The sequence below is a fragment of the Crocodylus porosus genome, unplaced genomic scaffold, assembly GCF_001723895.1.
Source record: "Crocodylus porosus isolate Cpor-Errol unplaced genomic scaffold, CroPor_comp1, whole genome shotgun sequence".
Taxonomy (NCBI): Eukaryota; Metazoa; Chordata; order Crocodylia; family Crocodylidae; genus Crocodylus; species Crocodylus porosus.
Genome location: NW_017728906.1, coordinates 172,172,364 through 172,197,374, shown reverse-complemented (window position 1 = coordinate 172,197,374; position 25,011 = coordinate 172,172,364). Strand labels below are relative to the sequence as shown.

General features: G+C 44.0%; 1 protein-coding gene across 2 annotated transcripts in view; it reads left to right on the top strand.

Annotated features, from left to right (window-relative positions):
* RNF17 (ring finger protein 17) overlaps nucleotides 1–21,357 on the top strand; it is a 112,334-nt gene extending 90,977 nt beyond the window's left edge. For both annotated transcript variants that reach the window (XM_019530213.1, XM_019530212.1), the window contains 8 exons: nucleotides 1,296–1,421; nucleotides 3,087–3,143; nucleotides 9,341–9,454; nucleotides 14,528–14,687; nucleotides 16,067–16,202; nucleotides 18,110–18,299; nucleotides 19,710–19,811; nucleotides 21,150–21,357. In XM_019530213.1, coding sequence (XP_019385758.1) covers nucleotides 1,296–1,421; nucleotides 3,087–3,143; nucleotides 9,341–9,454; nucleotides 14,528–14,687; nucleotides 16,067–16,202; nucleotides 18,110–18,299; nucleotides 19,710–19,808 — 882 coding nt within the window. In that variant the 3' untranslated portion in view covers nucleotides 19,809–19,811; nucleotides 21,150–21,357. The remainder of the gene's footprint in view (nucleotides 1–1,295; nucleotides 1,422–3,086; nucleotides 3,144–9,340; nucleotides 9,455–14,527; nucleotides 14,688–16,066; nucleotides 16,203–18,109; nucleotides 18,300–19,709; nucleotides 19,812–21,149) is intronic.
* The last annotated feature ends 3,654 nt before the right edge of the window (nucleotides 21,358–25,011 follow it).

Sequence of the window (25,011 nt, the reverse complement as noted above, 5' to 3'; positions counted from 1 at the left end):
GAAGAATTTCTTTACTGTCTGAGCCCCCAAGGTCTGGAACAGCCTGCCATCGGAGGTGGTTCAAGCACCTACATTGAACACCTTCAAGAGCGAATTGGATGCTTATGTTGCCAGGATCCTATGACCCCAGCTGACTTCCTGCCCTTTGGGCAGGGGCCTGGACTTGATGATCTTCTGAAGTCCCTTCCAGCCCTAATGTCTATTAAATCTATGAAAGTGGGTTTGTAGTTCCCCAGGTCCTCCTTTTTGCCGTTTTTTAAGGGCATTGTGTTGGCCCTTTTCCTGTTTTCATACTTAGGCATTTATGAGGCCTATGCCTATGATACCTAGGGCAGCTACTAGTAGGCTCTAGATCTCTCTTAAATCACCTTGCAATGTAAACACTATTAGTATATAATAGGGGCAAGTTACTGTAGCTTTTGTGGTTCTTTAAGTAGATATGGTATCTTTTATTAAACCAACTGAGTAGTTGGAAAAAAGTTCTTAGTAAGCTATCAGGCACAGTCATCCTTCAGGTATAGGGAATCTCTGCTGGTCTGGGACTCCAAGGAATGAGAGAAGATAAAAGTGTGGCAGGATATCAGCGAGAATGTAAATAAGTAGGAATTAGAAAGACTAAAGGTAAAGCAGGGAAGGGAGAGGGGAAGAAAGCAGAGGAAAAAAGGGGAAATTACAGCGATAGCCTCTTTTCTACCTTGTCTTCTAAAGGAAATAGAGAACAGGAAAACAGTAATGAGGGAACCTAAAAGTGTGACAGGATGTCAGTGAAAATATAAATAGATAGAAGTTAGAAAAACAAAAGGCAAAGCAGGGAAGGGAGAGGGAAGAAGAGGGGGAAAGCCAAAGGGAAACACTACAGTGGTAATAATACAAGGTAAAGAAAGAGGCTCTCAATGAAAAAGGAAATAGTTGGAAATCAGTAAGACAAAAGATAGAAAAGTAGGGGAGGGGACAGAAGAAAAAGTGGGGAAAAAGAAAAATGTAAGCGGTCAGGTCAGGCAGGTACCTGGTGAATCGCATGTCAGGCAGGTTGTAATGTGTCATAAATCCAGTGTCTATACTGAGCCACGATGTTTTGTATCCAGTAGATTTATGAAGTGAAGTTTGTAGACTCGTCCACAAAAGATGTTTTGAAAGTTCCTTTTGAGGATTAGAATTGAGAGATTGGGAGCAGGGATGATTGTCCTGTGACATGCATGTCCCCACAGGTAGTTGGGTATTCTTGCCTTTGTTCTTTGTGTTTGTGAAATATAGATCCTGATATGGTAATACTTTATTTCTTTTGTCTTAAATAGGAACGTCCAGATGATCCATGGGGCAAACTGCCTGTTAATATCTATTTTGATGGGGTATCACTTTCTTCTTTTATGGCATTCCACAAACACTGTGTCCTTGAAGATGATCAGACTGGACTAGGACTGGTAGGTAAAATCCAATTTTAGTTTTTGCTGCTTTAATGAATATAAAAGAGATCAGCTGGTTGGTTTTCCACATGTTGTTGTCATTATTGTCTTGTTATAATTCTTTATCTAGTTTTACAGATTTATATGTTGTTAAGATAAGAAACGTTACTATGACCAGAATTCATTGCCAGTAGACCAGAACATTTCTAGAGAATTATGAATTGTTTTTCAGTGGTTAGTAAACTGAAAATGAATGTCATCATTAGTGAGTTCATTTTCTTAAAACTGATACAAAAAGGTGTCTCAAAGAACTGTCATGAAAAAAGGTTTAGCCCAGGGGTTGGCAACCCCCAGCCCATGTGCCAGAGCATGGCACATGAAAAATTTTGCTTGGCACATGCTCTTTAGAGCAGATGGCAGGGAAGGGGCTAGGGCTGCATTGCAATAACAAGGATCCAGGCCCCTTGCAGCTCCCCCACTATCTGCCCCAAGATGCTCATGCATCTGCTACCAGCAACAAGCCAGGCTGGGGCTCTGGAGACCCAGGTGCAGCTTCTCCACTGCCTGCTGCAAGCAACCTGGGCTATGGCAGGTGGCAGGGGCCTGCCCAGAGCCCAGGCCAGCTGTGGCAAGCAGCTAGGAGGCTGCAAGTGGCTGCACTTTGGTCCACGGAGCCCCAACCCAGCTCATTGCCAGTGGTGAATACACACACACCTCAGGGCAAACAGCAGGGGAGCTGCAAGAAGTCCGATCCTTGTTATGGCAACGCAGCCCTGGCCTCTTCCCCACTGTCCAGCCCAAGATTCACATGTACCTGCTGCCAGCAATGAGCTGGTCTGGGGCTCTGGACCCTGGTATAGCCATTTGCGGCCTCTCAGCTGCCTGCCACAGCCAGGCTAGGGCTCTGGGCAGGCCCCTGAGGCCATCCCTGGCACACCAACATCTTACTTATTTAACTGACTTTGGAGATGCACCAAAAGAGATAACTAAATAGAAGTTTGACTGAAACTTGATATAGCACAATGTAGTGCTGTGAAGAAAAAATTAGTTAGCTCTGTTGAGCACTGTGCTAAAATGTCTTTGCTGCTTCCAGTGTCTCAGCTAGCTGGGAGATCTCTGCACTCCACACTGCCATGTATACATACCCAAAGTGTGTTGGAAAGTTTTGAAGGAAGGCTTCAAAAGACTTTTGGAGAAAAGCTGTTGTGAAATAGCTGGCCAAGGGAAACACATTCTGAGAGAAGCAATAGTCTCATGTAAGCAAGACCCTGCGGTCAGTGCAGGAGTTGTACAGCTTACACTTGGAAAAAACTGTGTTTAAGATGTAAACAAAAGCTTGTCCATCCTTACCGGAAAGCAGTGCCTTTTTTATGTACGGCTTTCCTTCCTTGTAATGAAACTGGCCTGATTCTGTAGTTCTGTCAGACAAAATTTGCCATTGCAACTCATTGAGAATTTTGCCCTATTACAAACTGCAAAATCAGACTCAAAAGCCTACGTTCATTTTGAGTATGTGCTTAACTCCTGTTGATTTTATTCCCATCCTTTCATGAATTGAAGTCTATAGTGAGAACTAAAGAAATGCTGCCTTATTATATAGTAAGTATAAATTATCTCTGCATATTTCAAATATTTCTAAAGAACCTGTTACAAACAGTGGTATATATGCTACTTTTGTTATAGGAAGTCATAAATTGCAGTGAAAAGTGTTTGGAGGACAACTTTGAAATCAGCTTTGAAGTAAGTTTCAGTGTTCAATTTCTGTGTTTCATTTTTGTGGACTTATCCTTATCTCAAAACATAATTACCTTACCTGATAATTTGGGCTAGATCATCTACAGTTGTTTCATTCATATCCCTGCTAAGGACTTGCTTCTTTCTTGAAATCTACAATGGGGTGAAGTAGAAATATTTAACTTAAAGAAAAAATATCCACTTATGCTGATAGTTTAAAGAAAAGTTATCTCAACCGTAAACTTTTTGCGGCAGGAACTCTTGATAATTTTCTTGTGTAATACCAAGTCTCATTACTCACATAATAAAGGTTCAGATATGTTCAAGGGTAGATCTTACATAGGTGCATATGTACCTCATGCATAAGATATCAGAAAGATGGATGCATATGTATATATCTTCTGTCTGGGAGATTCCCCTAGATTCAGTCATCTCAACAAGCTCCACAAGAGCACATAAATTGTGAGGCTAAAATTCCATCTTCTGCAATAGTTATGAGATTGAGGAAAGTAACTTGAATTCAGTTAAAATGCAAAACATCTTCATTCAGCATCCCATCCAGTTTGCAAGCAACACTAAAGATCAGTGTTGCCTTTCTTAATACACTCAGATGATAGATATTAAATTAGAGTATATGGAGTGTTAATCATTGGGGTTGCCAGCCCTATGATAGATCATATTTATTTGCATACTACATGCACCTTTTCCCCCAAATCAGTCCTCCATATTTGAGGGATGTTTTATGAAGTGAGAAAACTAATTTCTGCACCAAAATGGAGGCATGAGGATGCTTGAATGGCTGCCTGGGGTTTTGGTCCCTTCCTGACTGCATGTGGGAAGGGCAAAATCCAGTCCTCAGTGGCACTTATCTTCTCTTTGTAACTGCACATAGACAGGTTTAACCCTGTCACACCTTTGCTAAATTGCCCCTTTGTAGCATCATGGAAGCCCATCTCTTTAGGGCAGAAATTTCCAGCTCCCACTGCAACTCCTATTTGACTCTGAGGTCCCTGGCAGATGGTACACTTAAGATTTGATTAACAAGTTAATCATGTCTTGAGTACCATATTTACTCAAATATAAAATGACCATGATTATAAGATGTCACTACACGGGGTCCCTAGGGATGTCCATGATGTTCCTAGGGCTCTGTGACCGTGCCTGCTCTGCCCAAGGGTGCCTTCTAGTCTCCCCTGCCACACGTTCTTGGAAAAATAATAAGTAGGGAGGCTGCCCACGAGTTTGTGTAGCCACGGTCCTGTTGAACCCTACTAGACCCAACAGGTTCTTGTGCCCCTTGCTGTGTCTCAACCAAGTCAATGCCTCACGAGACACCATAAGCCTTATGGGCTAATTGCATGGCTCCAAACCTCTCCATACTATGCCCCATGCTTCACAGATGTTATATGAATGTTGTCACCTCTGTTGGGGACCTACTTGGCCATGGCCTCTTTAATATGGCTGGGCCTTCTAGCCTAGGCCCACTGAGGTGCTAGCTCTTCGTTGTGCCCCTCTGGCGCCAGGCTCTCTGGCCCCTTATATGCTCTATGCTTTGTATGCACCCTCCCTGTACCAGCTGTGTAACAACTCAAGCACCAAGCCAGCTGCTGACCTGGCCCAAGTCAATCGCATGCCTCTTTTGGGCACTGAGGCCTCCATATCTCCTCTCACAGCCTCATCCCAAACTACCAGTTCAAATGACAACACAGACATCAGCCCCTGGGCTATAACATATCAGTAATGATGGGGTCACGCTCTGCCCCTTTAAGAAGACAAACTTCTCCCCTAGTCTAGTGTGCTATTCTACACATGGTACCTTATAAGTCCTGCAGGCAGCAAACCAGACAACCATACATCTAAGGGCAGCTCTTTCATGCAGCAGCTCCTTCCTCTGGTGGTTGCCAGAGAATTAACCTCTGCCAGCCCCAGCCGAGAGACTTGTATGTGCCCAGGGCTCTGCCTCCTGCCGGTCAGCTGACTGCGTGCAGGTGCCGACTAATTCCCTCATTAGCCTGCTGCTCAGGCAACCTACAGGGCTCTCTGGCTAGGCTGTTTCTGCCCTTAAAGGATCAGGCACGTCTTACTGCCCTGGGACATAAGACAGCCCCCCAATTATTCAATTCTATATATGGAAAATTGATACATTTGTTATAGTTTTCCAAGTATAGAAACTTATTATTGTAGGTTTGTATTGAATTTGTCAACCTTCCACTGCTACAGCAGGGATTAAAATCTGGGGGGGTCATGTAGCTCCTGCCTCCTCCTTACTGTCACTGCTACACTACTATGCTCCCTGAGTACATGGAAATGAGGAACAAAACTGGAAAAACTGATCTTGAAATAAACATAGCTGTATTAATTTGTATATAGTACCCATAGACGTAGTTCTTCCAGAATTGATGCATATTACCATTTTTGAAGCTGTTGCAAATTTTTTAGCACATTCTCCATAAACCCCCCTTTAAATAGTACCTCTATTAAAGTCTATAATACAGACTTTAGGAAGGCATTTGACACAGTCTGTCACCCCATCCTCATTAAATAATTAGGTGGCTGTGGTGTCAATGCCTACACAGTCAGATGGGTCACAAATTGGCTGGAGGGCCACACTCAGAGAGTGATGATGGACAGGTCGTTTTCGACCTGGAGGGACATGGGCAGTGGGGTCCCCCAGAACGTGGTCCTCGGGCCAACTTGAACATCTTGAAGATTCAAGATCTTCATTGGCAACTTGGACGAAGGGGTGAAAGCACCTTGTTCAAGTTCGCAGATGACACCAAGATGTGGGGAGAAGTGAGCACACTAGAAGAGAGAAACAGGCTACAGCTAGATCTGGAGAGGTTACAGAGGTGGGCCAGTGAGACTAGGATGGGTTTTAATATGGACAAATGCAAGGTATTGCACTTAGGGAGGAAAAGCCAGCAGCATACCTACAGCCTGGGGAATTGCCTTCTTGTCAGTGCAGAGGCAGAAAAGGACCTTGGAGTCACTATTGATTCCATGATGAACATGGGCCGCCAATGTGGGGATGCGGTCAAGAAGGCTAACCACACCTTGTCATGCATCCATAGATGCATCACGAGCAGGTCCAGGTAGGTGATCCTCCCCCTCTGTGCAACATTGGTCAGTCCGCAGCTGGAGTACTGCGCCCAGTTCTGGGCGCCGCACTTCAGCAGAGATAGCATTGAGCAGGTCCAGAGGAGAGCCACTTACATGATCGGGGGCAGCAGGGTAGGCCCTGAGGAGAGGCTATGGGACCTGAACCTGTTCAGCCTCCACAAGAGAAGGCTGAGAGGGGATCTGGTGGCTGCCTATAAACTTGCCAAGGGGGACCAGCAGGCAATGGGAGAGTCCCTTTTCCCCGAGCACTACTGGGAATAACAAAGAATAGCGGCCATAAGTTGACTGAGAGTAGATTCAGGTTAGACATCAAGAGGCACTACTTCACAATCAGGATGGCTGGAGCGGGAACCAACTTCCAAGGAAAGTGGTGCTCACCCCTACCCTGGGAGTCTTCAAAAGGAAGCTAGACAGTCACCTAGCCAGGGTCATTTGACCCCAGCATCCTTTCCTGCCCATGGCAGGGAGTCGGACTTGATGATCTGCTCAGGTCCCTTCCAGCCCTACCAGCTATGAAACTATGGGCACATCTACACATGCATTAAGGAATTTTTTGTAATGCACATTAAATTTTGTACCTCCAATGTGAGATACTAAAATGAGCATTAGGCTGCCTTAATGTCCAGCAATGAATGAGCATGGTTTTTAAGTGCGCAGTAGTTTATTTTACTGTGCGTTAGCGTAATTGTGCATTTTTTTACATGATGCTTTAATGTGCAGTAAAATAGTCTACTGCACATTAAAGTGCATGTGTAGACACACCCACTATACATGATACTGGTCCAAAGCCAAAAGGCATATTATTTACCACATAATTCATTGAGCTGGATCTCAGCAGAGCAGAGTCAATAGCATTTCAAGCCACAGTAACCCCACAGTGCAGCATTGCTCAGTATGTGTGTGTATTTCAGATGCCCCCCACAAAGAATCCATGTGCTAATTAGTCCCATTCATGACTGAAACCAGGTGTTCTTATCATAAGTACTAGGTTGTTCCAGAATCTATGTTCAGATGAGGCGTAGAGCAGACTGGTCTGGTTTCACGTCATAGAGGTAGGGGCCACACTAATCATATGTGACAGGATGAGAGAGGAGATACCAGAGAGATTCTGGGTGAACTGTTTGGGGCCCTGTTTGGTGATGTTTGCTAGACATTTAAGGCTGGTGAAGAAACAGGAATCACTGGAAATGGAAAAAAAAGGTACAGCTCACTTGTGGGAGTGAAGAGGAAGTAAAAGTGTATACAATGTAGTGGCTTACCATGACTTTAAAAAGTAATCACTGAGGGGAACTGCACTTAGTGGGAACTAACATATATCATTCAGATGGATTGCACTAACCTATCCTTGTGGCAGGTTCCCATCAGCATGTTTGCCCCATATGAGCCATGTACTTTATAGTCATGCTTATTGTTGGCTGCATTTCATTAATTATATAGTTGGCTTTCATTACTAAGCAGATGCTGCTTTACAATGCATTTAATGGGGTTTCTCTGTATGTGACTGAAACACGAAGGGCTTTTTCTCCCATGTTCGTTGGGGGGGAGCTCATCTTATATTCAAGTAAATATGGTAGTAACCTGGCCACATGTTCACACAATTAGTGGCATGATAAAACAGAGAATAAACCACAAAGTAATTACCATATTTCATAGTGTATAATTCGAAGTTTGAAACTAACATATTTACCCTTAAATTTCCACCTCGACTTAAACACCTTGTGTTTCAAAGTTTGTTAGTCTTCAGCCGGACTGTATGCCAGCGCTCTTCCACACCCAGCCCATGGGGAGCTGGCGTGCTGGTGTCTATGCACTTCCCCAGTACTGAGGCCAGGCTGGGCTCCTGCCTCCCCTTCCCAATACCCTGGAGCTGGGCACCCAAACCCCACACCCATCAAATCTAGCCCACGGACACTTACCTGCAGCCCAGTGGCTGTCCTGTGGGTAGATCTTGGCCAGCAGGGTGGAGCCGCCACCCGCTGCCAGCTGCACCCGGGCACAGAGTGGCAGCAGTGAGTGGTGCTTGCCAGGCAGGTGTCACTCGCAGCCCCCATACTGAGCTCAACTGCTGTCCGCCTGGCTGCAGCTCATGGTCTCCAGCTGTAACGGCCACCACTGACCCACATTTATAAGGCACCAGGATGAGGTGACAGCCAAGTTGAAGTCCCTGGTGCCTCTCCTGGAGTTGGTTCTGGCAAGGCAGGGTTGATTTATACACTGGGTCTGTGAAAATCCTAACTTTTTGATAAAAAATATGGGGTTGATTTATACACTGAGTAGACATGTATACCATAAAATACGGTACACAAAATATGTGTAATCACTTTGTGACTAGTATCCATTGCATCTTAACTTGAATTTAGGGCCAGGCCAATCAACTGATGGCCACTACCAGCATAGAGCCCTTGCGCCTCCAGGCCTGGGAGCACCCATCACCTGACTGGCACCCCAAGCAAGGCGCACCTGGCACCTCGTTTGCTACTTACCAGTGCAGGGGAAGATCAGGATCGTGATCCTGGGTTTCTCTTGCACTGGCAATAGTGTGTGTTTGGGATCTGATCCCCGATCCCACAATTACACCTTCTGCCATGCATGTGTAGTACAGCAGGAGATGTGATTGTTGGGATCACGGATTCGATCTGAAAATCTGCTGGGGTCTGATAAGGTGATATTCACTTACAGTCCTAAATGTTTGCTGTGCACAGTAAACTATAATTATACTCCATCTTATATAACCTTTTTTTAAAATCTCACAGGAATGCTATAAGGCTTCTGCAGTCCTTGCAGATGGATCACTCTCTCTTTTTAGTTTCAAATTAAGTACTTGTTTTTAGTAGGTGGGAGGGTTAATATTTTCAACTATTTAGAATGATCTGATTGTTCTTTAAGTGTTTATATCCCTTTTTTCAAATCTTTGGGAATTGACTTGTTTTGTTCCTAAGTCCTTATCTAGTTAAAAATATCTCATGAGGAAAACAGAACCACAGGAATTATTTTTGTTTCATTGTCAAGGATTTTTTTAACCTTATTTGAATTAATTTAATAAATGAAACATACAGCTGTAACTAAACCCTGCCTTGTTCTAGGAGCTGTTACTTGAAGTAGAGACTCCGGTTTTGCCACCGTATACTTTGCCATCACCACCTCTTCCAGGAGAATGCTTTCCTGTTAAAGTTAAGCACCTTGTTTCACCTAATGAGGTAATGTAGTGGTTATAGTCATTACTAAAGTATGTCTGTGATTATACAACTTTGTGGATACTGTCAGAAAAATCAGTGTCAGTACAGAGGTATTTCAGCTTACAATTGACCATTTAAATTTCTGTGAATAACTGATGTAACTACAGGTGCCAGTGTGGAAGTAATGCAAATTTGAATGTCTTTCCTGATCTTTAAGGGAAAAAATGCAGGTCTGCTTGCACAAAGAGTTTTTATCAAAATGTTTGAATCCTGCAACCTCTTTTAAAAAGTCATGATTTCACTCATTTGGTGCAATGGCAGAGTTTTGCCCAAGACTCACCATGTTGTCCTCAGCCTAAAATTTCATGTCAGTTCATACAAAATAAAATATCTTTTAAGCTGTTCACAAATTTAAATACAATAGGCCTTTACTAAAATGCTGGATATGACATGTAGCTCTTAAGTCAAATTACACTGAAGTGTGAAGCCAAAACCTGGGATCCATATGACTCTGGTTTTTGGCATTCAAAAATCCAGATACACTTCTTTAAGGGATAGCACGTGGTGTTCGTCCTTCGTGGGTGAAGACGACCACATCCAGCAGGGAGAGGGGAGAGAAGAAGAGGGAAAAGAAGTGGGAAAGGAAAAGGGAAGGAGAAAAGAAAAAAGGGGAAAGAAGGAAAAGGAGGAAAAAAAAGGGAAAGGAAGGAGAACAAAGGAGGGTGGGGGCTAGGTGACGTGAGTACATAGGTGTCTTATAAATCCAGTCTTTGCTTTGAACAGTCTCCTGCAGCAGGGACAGGAGAGTGATGAGGACAGGATACAGAAGGTTTTCAGTTCCCTGGCCATGCATTTCTTCATTGCTTCTGCTGTGCATTGGTGTTCAAAAGCCAATGCTCCATTCTGGATTTGGGACCTCCAAGATGGACGGTCGTAAGCAATTTGCTCCCACGACTCTTGAGTCAATGCCAAAACTCTTTAGGGACACCTTTAGGGTGTCCTTGTACTGCTTCTTTCATGCGCTTTGAAAGCGTACTCCATTTGACAGTTCACCAAAAAATACTTCCTTTGGCAGACACGTCAGGCATTCTTGAGAGGTGGCCAGCCCATCTTAGCTATGCCAGTTTCAGCAGGGAGTGAATACTGGGGAGTTGATCTTCTGGGCACCTTGGTGTCCGGAATTTTGTCCTGCCACTTGATCTTTAGTATCTTTCTCAGGCAGCACAGGTGAAAGTGGTTTAGTTTCTTGGCATGACACTGGTAAATGGTTCAGGCATAAAGGAGGGTTGGAAGGATGATGGCTTTGTAAACCTTCAGTTTTGTCGACATTCTGATGCCTCTGTGGTCCCAGACTGACTTACGGAGTCTGTGAAAGGCCACACTAGCTTTTGCTAATCTTTCATTGACTTTGTCATCAATGTGGACAGCACAGGAGAACATGCTGCCTAGATAGGCAGTACCTGTCTAGGGATGGTAGAGGAGGAGGAAATAGGTATTTTTATGGATATTTTCTCACTCTTTTTTCTATTATTATTGGAAAATGCTCATTTGAATCCAAAACACTAGAAATTTGAAAGCAGGGCTCTGACATAATTTGTCATGGTTTCTGTCCAGCTTACCGTGTGAGTTGTTTCTTGCCTCTGGTGCAGTGCTGACCTACCACTGATCTGGGAACCCAAATCTTACCAGGTCATTACAGTAAAGCTAAAGGTCTCGATAGAACAAGGACCAGTGGTCTCAAATTGCAGCAAGAGAAGTTTAGGTTAGATATTAGGAAACATTTTTTCCCTAGGAGGGTAGTAAAACACTAGAACAGGCTACCCAGAGAGGTGGTAGAATTTTCATCCTTGGAGGTTTTTAAGACCCAGCTAGACAAAGCTTTGGCTGGGATGATCTAGTTGGGGACAGGCCTGCTTTGAGGAGTGGGTTGGACTAGATGACCTCCTGAGGTCCCATCCAACTAATTTTCTGTAATTCTGTGAAGCCTCAACTTCATGCAGAGCTCTTACCGCTTTTGAGCTTCTAGCTTCATGATGAAGGATTAGTGCATGATTCCCACTCCAGTGAAGTAGATCAGAGAGATACTTTGCAACAATATACGGTGGTGTCCATCTGTCACACTGCTTCTTCCATGTGTTCTGAGCCCACCATCACCATGATGAATCAAAAGCATGCCATTCTTAAGGGACAACCAGTATGGCCCTTGGGTTTGCAGTGCAAGAACATTTGCTTTGTACAGTACTACCATATTATTGAGATTCTAGAGCAGTCCCACATACAAATCAAGTATGATTGCTATGGTTCTTTTTTGGGAAGGAGGAGGTTGATCTGTAAGCACAACAATGCAGAAATACTGGAAGCAGGGATCAACCAGAACACAGCATTTTCTCCATGGAGTAAAGTCAGGCTCCCTCTTGTTTGCTCTTCTGGCCCCATGACTCTTTCCATCTTGGCTGACCAACAGGCCAGCTTCAAAAAAACGAAGCAGGGAGGGAAATAATACAAGGCGCTCACAACTATGTCATCCTTACAGCTTGGGAGTTATGGTACTACATTAGAAACATAGCAGATGTGGGTTAAAACCTCTGGAGGGGGGGTGGGGCTGAGAAGGCTCAAATGCATGTAATTACAGTATGTCAGAGCAGACTCGACTAATTGAATACACTTCAGGTTACAGTGCCCCCACTGGCATTTTGAAGCATGGGGACACTGATACACAAGATGCTACAAGTGCTTTAATTAAAGTGGGTCTCAGAGCTGCTCTAATTAAGGCATCCCCCACCCCTGGAGCATGTGTAAAATGCCCCATGTTTTCCCATGTCTTGTGCTCTAACCCCCACTAAGCTATTTCACAGAAGCGAAAATTAGGATTGAAAGGGACCCTAGGAGGTCATCTAATCCAATCCCCTGCTTCAAAGCAGGACTGTCCCCAACTAGATCATACCAGCCAAGGCTTCATGTAGCTGGATCTTAAAAACGCCCAGCAATGGAGACACATCACTTCTCTGAGTAACCTGTTCCAGTGTTTTACTTACTACCTTCCCAGTGAAAGAGTTTTTCCTAATAACTAACCTAAATGTCCTTGCTGCAACTTGAGACTGGTGCTCCTTGTTCTGTCATTTGCCACCACTGAGAACAGTCTAGCTCCTTCCTCTTTTGAACCCCCCTTGAGGTAGTTAAAGGTTGCTATCATATCCCCCCTCCATCTTCTCTCCTCTAGACTAAATAAGCCCAGTTCCGTCAGCCTCTTCTCAGAAGTCATTTGCCCCTACCCCTTAACCATAACTATATGAGGAAAATGATCTCAAGCATATGTTTTTTGGCTCTGATCAGAAGTTCTGCTAAGACGCATGCCTCATGGAGTCAGGGGGGAGTAAAATTTTGAGCAGTGGAAGCATTTAGCATAGTTTAAAATACCATACTGGAATGAACAAAGCTTTGTTCTTTACGGTATAACAGAGCACAGGGCATAGGCAGCAGCCAGGCAGTCTACAGCTGACTAATACCAATCCAGCACTGATGGTTGATTGGGGAACAAGGCCAGCTGTTGTATATAAGGGCTGGGTACCTGAACTGCCTGCAGTAGTTTGCTGCTACCAGCTGAGGAGGCAACATCCAGCTGAGCTGATGCCTAAAACCTCGGAGGTAAGGGCTGGGGCTATGGGGAAGGAGGCTCCATGGTTCTGGGCATGACCTGAAACTGCACCCTGAATTGGAGCCTTAGACATGGAGGTTGTAGGGCAAGAGATGGGGTCAAAGGGGTCTGTGGAGGCCAGGTATGTGCCACCAGACTAGGGCCGGGTATCAGGCCGTGTTGAGCTGGAGGTCCAAGTGAAGCCCTGTGAAAGCAGAAAAGCCAAGTGAGGCCCCATTGAAGCAGGAAGGCCAGGTGACTAAACTAAAGCCAGGTGTCACGGTGCACAAGCTGGAGGCCAGGTGCTAGGCTGAGCAGGCTTGGGGCTGGATCTGAGCCCTGGAAACATCTGCGAGGCATGGGACATGTCAAAAAGAGGTCGGAGGCCCTTGTCATCAGGGCAGGTAAAGGGCAGCCTCCCGCCTGATTAACATCTGACGATCAGGAACATCAAGGCATGTTAGGAGAGACAGGCAGGTGGGTAGCCTGGAAACCAGTGGGCGGGCCTATTTTGAGATCCGCCCTGGGACGCCCGTGTGTTACATAGGGCAAAATAAAGTTTACCTCTGGGAGTGATATTAGCTCGGGGTGGGCAAAATGTGGCCTGCAGGCCATATGCAGCCTGCCAGGCCATTCTATCCGGCCCGCAGGGCCCCTAAAAAATTTAGTAAATTAATATTTATTTGCCCCTGGCTGTCTGTCATATGGCCCTTGATGACTTGCCAAAACTCAGTAAGCAGCCCTACCCATAATAATTGCCCGCCCCATAATTGCTGCGTGCTAGCTTCCCAATAATATAAGAAAACTTTTTGCTTGTACACATGCAAAGTACATGTCTCCTTGCTTCTAGTTCTGTAAGCTAGCACTTTGCCAGTATCTATGTATTAAATACCTATTAAATGAAATGGTAGTGCTGGGGTAATGTTATAGTCAGGGATCCTGGTTTCCTCTGATTTAAAAAAATCTCCAATTTTTGGTTAAAAAAAAAAAGTAATCCCAAATCCACATTGTTTGATGATTAAAATGAACCAACACACACACACACTTATATACTAGTAGTGTCTCATTTAAAATTTATGGAAAAATATGGATTTGGGGTTACCTTTTTTTTAACTGAAAATTGGGCATTATTTTAAAACAGAGAAAACCAGGATCCCTGGTTACAGCCATGATGGTCCAAATAAAAATGCAAGAGGCAAGGATTTTACTGGGTGATCTCTATGATTGGACCAGCTGCATAGTCGGGAGGGATATAGACAAACCTTTTGTTACCAAGTATGTTTCCTCAGGTTTCACCTGAATTCAATTTAGAATTTAAACCAATGTATCTTAATGATGAACTTTTTTCAGGATGGAAGTCATTATCCTTTTAACATCACATTAAATTTGGAGTCAGTTTTGATGTGATCAGTCTGCAGAATTGTAGTCTGTCTCTTAGAAAACTCTGTCCTTTGCCTTAGGTGTATGTTTGCCTTGATTCAGTAGAGAGTACTGAAGGCCAAAATGACACAGAAGATGGTAGAGTTGACTGGAACTCTGAAACTGAGAGCCTGGATCAAGTCCTGAGGAGGTGTAACAAAGATGTGGATTCTCTTCCTTTTCTAACAGATTTTAGAACAGGTAATTATGAAAAGCTTGTATATTCTGCATCTAATTATGTATTTTACAGAAAGCATAAAATAGAAATCTCTCCTTTGGGAATGGGATTTTCCAAACAAGCTCACTTTTATTCTATCACTTTCCCATGGACTTAATGGAAGAGAAGTTTCCTACTCTGTTCCAGTAGAACAGGGCTGTCCTGAGGGATTAACCTGCAACTCTCAGCCCCCTCTGGGCTGGGTGCTGCTCCTTGCTCCTGTTGCTGTCTGGAGTCTCTGGGCTTCCCCTCCCTCCTCTAGCTTCTGTTTCATGCCCCCTTCTGTGTGTGGACAAGGAGAGGTAGGGCAGTTCACCCAGGGAATCTGAGGTTGGAGGCCTCAGTGGGGAACTCAGAGTCTCCACATAGTGTTGGTGCAGCACAGCAGGAGTTGCTTGCAGCCTGTGCAGCATGTGGCCAAGGAGCCTGCAGCTTTTCTCTACTCATGCTCTTTAAACCAGATGATTTACCCTTGAGGTGGGGGTTCTTCATGTGTACTTGAATCATTTTTGTCACCTGTTGTCAGCCTTTTATTAAAGAAAAACAGAACAGATCGAGATTAGGTCTTTCTCCTGCAGAAAGTTGTTTCTTGAGATGGACCAGGCATCAAATGTACGGCTAGTGGGCAGGATCTGGCCCTCAGCAGTTCCTTATGGCTGGACAACTTGCCCTTGCATCCAGCCCACAGGACTTCTTGGCACAGCTGCTAGAGCTGGTATGCCAGTGCAGGCAGCAACCAGGGGATAAATGCCACTTGCCCCCACTACCCATCACAGAATTGCTGCTTAGGGTACTCACTCAGCTGGATCCAGAGGTAGATTGTCCAGCCACCAAGAAGGCCCACTGTCCAGACCGGCCCTCCAGTGCAAATAAATTTGACATTCCTGTTCTAGATCATCCTTTATAAGTACTCTCTCCTCTGATGGGACTGTTTCTCCCAGTTCTTGGATGACTCCCAAATGCAAGGGCTGTCTAACTAGTTACCTCCCTTGGGCTCCCACTCGACCAGCAGTCCCTGCATTTTTCCTACTGGTGTGGCAGCAAGAGTCTCTGGGGCAGGGCAGCATGGTGGAAGGACAACTGGTTAGTCAGCCTGATGCTGCCCAGTGAGTGGGGGGCAGGAATCGTGCTGTTTGTGTGTTGAGGTGTCCACATAATGGCGGAGGGGGATGTGTGTGCTATTCCTGGCTGCCCAAAAGTTAAACATATACTATATACCTGTCATGTATTGTGGAAGTTACAAAGAGTGGCAGCGTAAGAAAGAGAAAACAAAGCCTTTCGTATCTTGATGACATAATACAACTCAGTTTAGAGTTCAGTTAAAGGATCTTCTAAGTCTTATGTTTAATTTTTCTCCTTACAGAAATGCCTTGCCTTGCAGAGTATAGCGATGGCTTATGGTATAGAGCAAAACTTCTTTCTATTAAAGATTTTGACCCTGTTACTATTCTGATTCAGTTTATTGACTATGGATCAACTAAAAAACTACCAACAAGCAGGTAAACACAGAGCATTTATATTTTTAACTTCTGTTCAAACACAAGCATCTTGTCTAAGTTGGATTTAATATTAACATTAAGCATTTCCTATCTGTATGTCCATCTGTCTTGGGAACATATATAGTCCACATTATTGAGGTATCTGAATACCTCACATTCTGTATTCTTACAGCTCCCATAGAGGGAGGATTGTGCTTTTATCCCCACTTTATGCATGGGGAATTGAGATGCTGAGGTGCTACGGCCTGGATCCACAGAGTATTTAGGGGTTTAAACCATATCTTTACACATCTAAATCCATTGTGCAGCTGCCATTGACACATACAAAACAATGATTAGCTGTAACTAAGTCCTAGACACAAATTAGCTTCCATCCATTAGCATATGTAAGGCAGCTTTAGCTGACATTACCACACTAGCCCCTAGTTCAAGATGACGCTTCAGAAGCTGAAAAGTACAAAGTGTGACTTCCCTGCCTCCCCCTCCCCTCCAATTAAATGTTCCAGCTTTGCCAGCAAGGCCCAAGCTGAAACCAGATGCAGCCTGCACAAAGGACAGCTTGTGGGTTAGGGTGGGTAAGAACAGAGCCATCCCTAGGGATGTGCAGGGCCTGGGGCATATCAGCCTGTGTGGGGCCCGGGGAGGGGAAGGGAGGGGTGGCAAGCGGCGGTGCATGGCAGCTGCAGCAGGGCCTGTACAGCACTGTCTGCAGGGCCGGGGGCAGTTGCCCTGATTCACACCCCCCACCCCCACCCCAGGACAGCCCTGGGTAAGAATGTCTGTCCCTACCAGTGCTTAGGGCACTTGTCTGGGATGTGGGAGATGTGATTGAAATACCCTGTCTGCCCAATTTGGAACAGGGACTTGAACCCACTTCTTCCACAGCTCAGGTAAGTGCCCTGACCACCAGACTTACCAGCATTCTGTGGTGGGTCTCTCTCATTCTCTCCCATTTTTAGGGTTGTTCCATTCTGTAGTAAGTTTTTTATTTTGAGTTGGAGACAGACCAACTGTAGCCTAGGGCATCCATACACATGCTCTGGGGTACAGGGACATGTGCTTTAATTGTGTGGCTCCAAAAGGTATTCTAATTAAAGCACCTGCAGCATCACTTGTATTCAGCATCCATGCTTCAAAATGGTGGCAGGGCATTTAAACTAAAGCTCATTTGACTGCTAGAGGCTTCTGGAGTACGTTAATTAACACAGTCCGGCAGACTTGATCAAATCTGCTCCAACACATGCCAATTAGCACATGTTAGAGCAGCCATCCAGCATGTGTATAGGTACCCCTAGTGCTTAAGATGGCCGTCTGAGATGGGGAATCAAACTGGCACAAGAGATTTGAACCACATCCCAGGTGAGAGACCTAACCATTAAGTGGTTAGGATCTCCCTCAACACCCTCCTTCCTTTCTGGAAAGAAGGCAGTCAGACTAATGCAGGATTCATGATTGTGGATCCTGAGTGAAGAGATGCCTCTCCTAGCTACGGGTAAGTGCCACTCCTTATCCAGGCACAGCAGGTTAGGAGCCTGTACCACACTCATCCCATGTTGGGTTTTGGGGTTTTTCTTTTTTGGTCCTTGGTTCCAAGTTAAGTGGTTTCTCAAGATCTCTTCTGTAGATGCTGGACTCTATTTATACGCTGTAGGGGAAGCCAAGTATGATTAGATACTGCAGTGCTGAAGTACTTTGGAGACTCTAGGCCTAAGTGACATGTCCAGCATCCCATAAATTGTCCATTGGAAAGCATGGTCTGTAACTATGAACTCACATCTCCAAGGCTCTAACCTAGTTCCATAAACATTAGCACATTCTCTGTATCCTTCAGTAACACCTTTCAGTTGTAGATGTTGGAAAAACTACCATCTTCCATTTTATAGACAAATGTTTTCATTCTGCTCTAGATTACGTCAGATTCCTCCTGTTCTTATGCAATATCCTGCTCAAGCAGTGAAAGCTCTGTTGGCTGGATTTAAACCTCCTTTGCGTGATACAGAGAAAGTGAGAATTCCATATTGCCCAGAGTGGAGTATGGAAGCATTGTGGGCAATGGTAGACTGTGTTCAAGGAAAAAAGCTCTTTGCTTCCACATTGGTGAGTTGTGATGGTGGGGGTGGGGTCTCCTGCCCTTGAGTTCCTGTCAGACACAAGTGATTTTCTTGTTAACATTTTCTGCAGTGAGTGTGAATGTTATAAAAACATTTTTATTGTGACCTCTACTCTGTTAACATGGATCTGTACACTATTCAATATTGAAATAATTTTGCAAAACTTAATCATATGACAGAGTCTGGTGTCCAAGCCTTCTTGTCTGAATGACTTCATTGTTGTGCTTTCCACTAGAACCTAGTATTCTTGCTTCTGTTTCATGTTCTCGTATGGGCCAGTAGTAGAGTGCCACAAATGAACACAAGGGTTGTAATCACTAATGGCTACCACGTCCTTTCTTTGCTTTCCCTTGGCATCTTCTGTTGCCTCCTAACGTTTCTCCTCTTCATCCACCATGGCATTCAGACTTGCAAAGTGAAAATCATTCACACACATATGAAGGTATCCAGCTTCTCAAGATGTTCCTTCACGAGGTCAGCATTTATGGAGGGTAGGGGATCCCCAACACCCGGATCTCCCTGTCCCATAGCAGGCATGGGCGTCCCGTGGGACTGATGAAAGACTGACGCAAAGTACCTATTTAATAGGTTGGCTTTTTCCTGGGCGTCAGTTGTCAGTTGCCCCATCTGGTTTGCCCTTGCAACGTTGCCCTTGCTTTTCCTCCGGCTCCCCACATATCTGAAAAAGGACTTTTTGTTGTCCTTGATGCTTGAAGCTAGTTGGAGTTCAGTTGCAGCCTTGGCTTTCCTGGTTTGCTCCCTGCAGAACCGGACCAGCGCAGAATAATTCTCCTTGGAGGTGAATCCCTTGCTGCAACTTGAGACTGTTGCTCCTTGTTCTTGTCATCTGCCACACTGAAAACAATCTAGCTCTGTCCTCTTCTGAATTTCCCTTCAGGTAGTCGGAGGCTGCTATTAAATCCCCTCTCAGTCTTCTCTTCTCCAAACTAAATAAGCCCAGTTCCCTCAGCATCTCCTCATAAGTCATGTGCCCCACAGTCCCCGAAAGATACAAACCTTTCAATTCACTGTAGTTCATTTACCACTATTTCATGTTCTTCAGATCAACAGAGTACCTAATGAAAATTCCTTTTAAGTGCAGCATCATTGCTCTTCTTTCTACTCGTGCAGTTAATTTAATGCCTCACTTATTCCTGTTACCTTGTTTTTCTTAACCTTCAGCCCACTGATGGCTCATGTGCCTTTTAGATCTCATCTTTTTTAGACTGTGACAGGCATTGTCACTGTTATATGCAGCACGTAGCAGAAAGGAGTCCCAACCTGGTTGGAACATTAGGTATTGCTGCAATGCAGAATAATCGTAGTGTTTAATCAGTTTTTACTATTTGAAACCATTCCTGTATTTCTTAAAGCTGCATGCATTTCTGATTTCCAGACTTCGTCACCAGAGTTCACCATTTTCTTGTACAATAATGAGCAAAAATTAGTTCACTTGAAGCTGATAGAAATGGGACTTGCAGACCTATATGAGTGACATGTAAGTACAGTATATATGATGGTTGTTGCAAAGCAGGACTATAGAAGGTAGGACTTGCACACTAATTTATTTATTTATTTATTATTAGTGTTATGTTGTACCCTCGCTGAAAAACTCAGAGCAGCTTACAGTAAACAGCCAGAGGATTCTTCCAATAACATCCCAAAATCTGAAAACACAAACTGCCCCCCTTAACCGCAACCACTGGCTCCATTCCCAAATTCCCACACAAGCAAACCTTTCTGCAAATTCCAACCACACCTCCCAATCATCCCTCCCATCCAGATACAAAAAATCTTTTTCCACCTTACCTATCCACTCCCCTCACCCTGCTTCAGTCAGGGAAGATCAGAACTGGCCAGGTTTGTTTATCTCTGCAGCCTTTTGGATGCTAATGTAGTGACTTTTTTTTAAATACTTTTTTTTAAGTTGAGTATGTACAGGAGAGTATGCGTAGCAGGAAAACAATCACTACACCCTGTCTGATACAGCAGCTGGCAGCCTTTTATAGGCTGCAGGCCAGAGTGATGCAGTTCAGGTCAGAGGAAACCCAGCCACTTTGGCCCACAGTGCTTTAGGGGGAGTAACTGCTGTTGAAGCCCCTTACCCCTGAAGGCTGCCAAAGTCCCATGTCCACCGTAGATTGCTGACTACTGATCTAGTATCATCTGTATGATCAGATCCTACCCTTACAACTTCTGCACTCTATTCTGACTCTTTCTAAAAGCAGCAGTTTATGGTCTGAGAAACCAATCCTGGTTTTTACTTAAACCAGAGTTTCGGGTCTAGTGCGAGTGCCAGCAAGGACTGGAGAAACAGTTAAATCCCTTCCCTATTTGCAGAGCTTGAATATGTAAGGACTGCTTATGCTGGTAATTGCTGAAGTAGGCGAAATTGCAATTGACTGGTAATCTGCAACAAATTATCCTTAATGTTTGTATATATTGTACTAGTGAGAACCAATTGTTTCCTTCACTATAACCACTTTGCCTCCCATATATACAAGGGGTGGCCACATGGTCCAGTCGCCCCCACAAATGCTGGAATGGTATTCCTAAACCATCCCAGACCAGTGCAATCCCAGTTGCAAGAACAAATGTTTTCTTTATGATGATGCAGCAGGTTTTCAAACACTATTCTAGAAAATGCCTGCTTCTAAAGGGATTTTTCTCTGAACCTGAGGGAAGTTCATTATGAGTTATACTGCATATTCATATGAGCCCGTGATGAATACATTTCTTGTTTTATGTTTGATGCCATAAGGGGAAAGGGGTCTGTGATAAGTGGTCCGTTTGTGATTTAAGATGCCTCCTAATTTTAACACTTTTTTTGTTTCAGAGTTGCTGTATTAAAGAACTTTTGCTGGAGACCTCACTAACAGAGGAGTAAAGTTTTGTTTGTATTTGTTCTGGCATTTTTGCTTAGTTTAGTACATTCTGAGTGCAACAGTTGTGCACAATACCTGGAATATTTAGGTGTGTCTGGTTCAGTTATTTGCAGAAGTTTGGGAAGGATGTTAAAATAAATATTTCTTTTGTTCAAAATGCATCTCAGATTGTTTTTTCCTCAAACCTGCACAAGTCATCAGTCCTGCAGTGTGTTTTCAATGAACCACCATCATCCATCTGGAGTTCAGCAAAGTAGGAAACAACCCAAGGTAGCTGAAAAAAGCAGGAGCATCTCCTAAGAGGGTCTTGCCCTTCCCTCTAATGGGTGAAAAATATTGTATAAGTTCATATGCCAGTCAGTGGGGCTCAGGTAAGCTATTACCCCCTCTGCACCTTGGGAAGTAGTTAGTTTAAACCCTGTCCTTTCAGCCTGAACTCCCTCCAAGACTTGGATAACAGGCACTTTTCCCAACGCAATGAAAAATACAACAGGAGACCAGCCTGACTAAACTGGTCTCTTCAATGAGCTGAAACTCAAGAAGGAATCATACAAAAAGTAGAAATTTAGTCATGTTTCTAGGGAAGAGTGTGTGTCACATGAGCAGGCAGGGAGAAAATCAAGAGGCCACAGCTGGCAGGGGACATAAAAGATAATAAAAAGGGATTCTATATAAATGTTATAAGTGACGGAAATCAAAGAAACTGTAGGCCCCTTACAGCATCAAAAGGTGGTATAGTTACAGATGAGGCATTATTTATTTAATGCCTTTTTTACTTCAGTCTTTACAAATGATAAGAAAAGGCAAACAGCCTAAAGTAGTGGAAGAAAAGGTTAGGGTTTACTTGAAGGTGCTTTCAAGGCTATGGTCTGGGCAAATGAGATGAGCTGCTAAATTATATAAATTATGATAAATCTCAAGGGGGAGTGGATACAAGTGGTTGGTAACTGACATTCAGTACATACAAGCTCAGCATGAAGATTGTCTGTATGGATCCACTGCTGGTGCTTGCTTTCTAGTATGAGGTGTGATCCATTCCTAAGCAGACACTAGTCCCTCTGTATGCATATTTCACAGAAAAACAGGGTAGACACGGTAGATTTAAAAAATTGTCTTCTATCTCTGTGTTAAGTAAGAACAGAGATTTGGGGGGAGTGAAGAAGATGACTACTTGTAAAGTGTTTTGAAATAATTTAGTGATTCAGAATTGGACAGAGATGGGGGCAGGTGGGGAGCGAAACAAAGCAGTTCTGTTCCTTGTGCCTCAGCCCTGAAGATCACTAAGCACCCAGGCAGCCCCTGATGGGGGAGAGCAAAGTACTATGGGATGCGGGGGGCTTGAAAGAGCCCTTATAGTACTACAGTGCCTTGTACACAGAGTACCTGTGGTGCCACAAGAGGCAGCATTCCAGAGAAGTACCTGTTTCATCCAGGAACATTTTTGTAGAGCTACAAATGTAATGTCTGGCCATGGCCTGAGCATACACTTCCACCACAGCCCATTTTGAGGGAGCTTTCACCAAGGAAGCAGCCAATATTGCTGCCACAGTCCTTGGACAAGGAGGTAAGTGCTTGCTTCCTTTTCCCCTGCTGGGTGTCATTATTTAAGTTAAGCCTTTGCTATCCCATAGTACCTATCTTTAAAAGGGCAAAAGAGAACCTGAGAAACAGACCAGTCAGCTTGACTTCCATACCTTGGGAAATTACCAGAGCAAATTTTAAAAGTCAATTTGTAAATACCTGGAAAGGGAAAGGCTGATCACTACCCACTTTTATTAACAAATTATACCAAACAAACTGGATTTCCCTCCTTGACAAAGGTAACTCATTTGAGGAATTCAGTGGACATAATATACTTGGGACTTTAGAAAGGCTTCTGATGTAGTCCATATGACAACTGAGAGGGGTTGTAAACAATTGGGGAAACAGAATTTAAAAGGATCTTGCTAGACTGGAGAACTGGGCTAGAGGCAACAGAATGAAATTCAGCAATGCCAAATGTAAGGAGCAACATCGAAGAAAAAACAAATGCACAAATACATACTGGGGCTAGAGAGCTGATTGGGTAGCAGTATTACTAAGTAGTACCTGGGGTTATGGTGGATATCAGACTCAACATAAGTCAACAATGTGGAACAGCTGCACAAAAAATGGAATCTTGGGAGGCCTTATCACTAGACTTGTTAGGACAGGAGTAAGGTGATAACACCTGTAGGCTTTGCTGGAGTATAGATTAACACAACCATTGATCAATGCATGTATAAGTCACAGATCCTACTACCAGCATGAACCAAAGTAGGCCTCACTGAAACAAAGCTAGGCACACTGTATATGGGTTGAACAGAAGTGTTGGAAACGTAGCTTGCTAGTTTCAGAGGTGCCTCTCTGGCCAATGGATAAAATGAATTAGTACAGGACCTCCAAAGCAACAATCAATGTGACCTGGCAAATAGGCATCTGCATCTGATGGGAAGATTGCACTAATTGGTGAGAAATAGGATGTGGATGCAGTAACCCAGAGGTATTTGGGTAATGGGTGAGGTCTGTAAACATTTAAGTTGTTTTGACTGGTGTATAAAAAGGGGCCTTGCAATACTTTGTACTGGACTTGAGCATTGTTTATGCATGAACATAACCCCTACAAATGACACAGCTAGTACCATGGACATTAGTCACTAGGCTTGTTTAAGTGAACTCATGTTCACAAAAGCTTGTGCTCAATTCATCTTATTGAGTTTGTAAGGTGCATCTCTACCCTGCCTTCGGTCTGACTGTTAACTCCCTCTTCCCACAATAAAACTTGGCCAGGCTTCTTGATACCAAAACCTGCAGCCTGTTTCTTGTAACAGTGACATCATTAGGGGCAGAACACCACACTGTTTCCTGACAGTGTGTGCAGACCATCCAAACTGAGGGAACATGGTAATGACTAGTAACATCCTGCCTCTGAAAAACACTAGTAGAATCAAATAACAATAGCGGCAGAGTCGACACTGACAACCCTGGTGCAGCCCTGGAGTCTTACAGCACAGTTCTACTCAGCCTGGGTTAGAACTCCGCTAGAGAGCTGCACTTCTGGGCTCTGTAATATAAAGGAGTTAGAATGCAACCTGTATGAAGAAAGGCTGACAGCTAGGTAAGTTTAGTTTGGTGAAAAGGAGATTAAGCAGTCTTCAAAACATCTGAAATGCTCATAAAGAGGGAAAACAATTGCAGTGTGTTTAGCAAAGCAGATTTAGATCAAATACTAATAGTACAGGGGATTGTGCAAAGGACTGAGCCAGGTGACCCTGAGGCCCCTTCCACCCAGGTTTCATTTAAGCATTCATTCTCTACTACCACACTGAATACACTTGCTGTTCAGAGGAAGGTATTGGAGGTAGGAGGCATGTAAAATTGCCCACGCATGGAGCTCAAGTATGTTTAGCTTCTACTTCTGCCTCATGTTTCTCTTCCAAGCCCACTAATTCTGCTACCTCCTAGCTGCTCAAAATGAACAAAGGCGAAAGAAAATAGTTCTTATACATCAATGCACTTACTCAGTTTAGCCTTGAAAGTATTTGCACAATTTGTATTCCACAACTGAAGAGAAATAGCACCACAGACCCTTGTAGACTGCTCAACTTGGTCTTGCAGCAGTGTATGCAGCTTGCTTATTGTTAGTCAGGAGTCCTTGTACCAAACATATTAGCTGTAGTTTTAGACAATGGCAACAGATTCCCAAGGTTTCCTTAACATTTTGGTGTAAGCTTGGAATCATTTTTGTCCTTACCTATAGCCACAAAATGTAAATTCTCAACTACATGTAAGTCG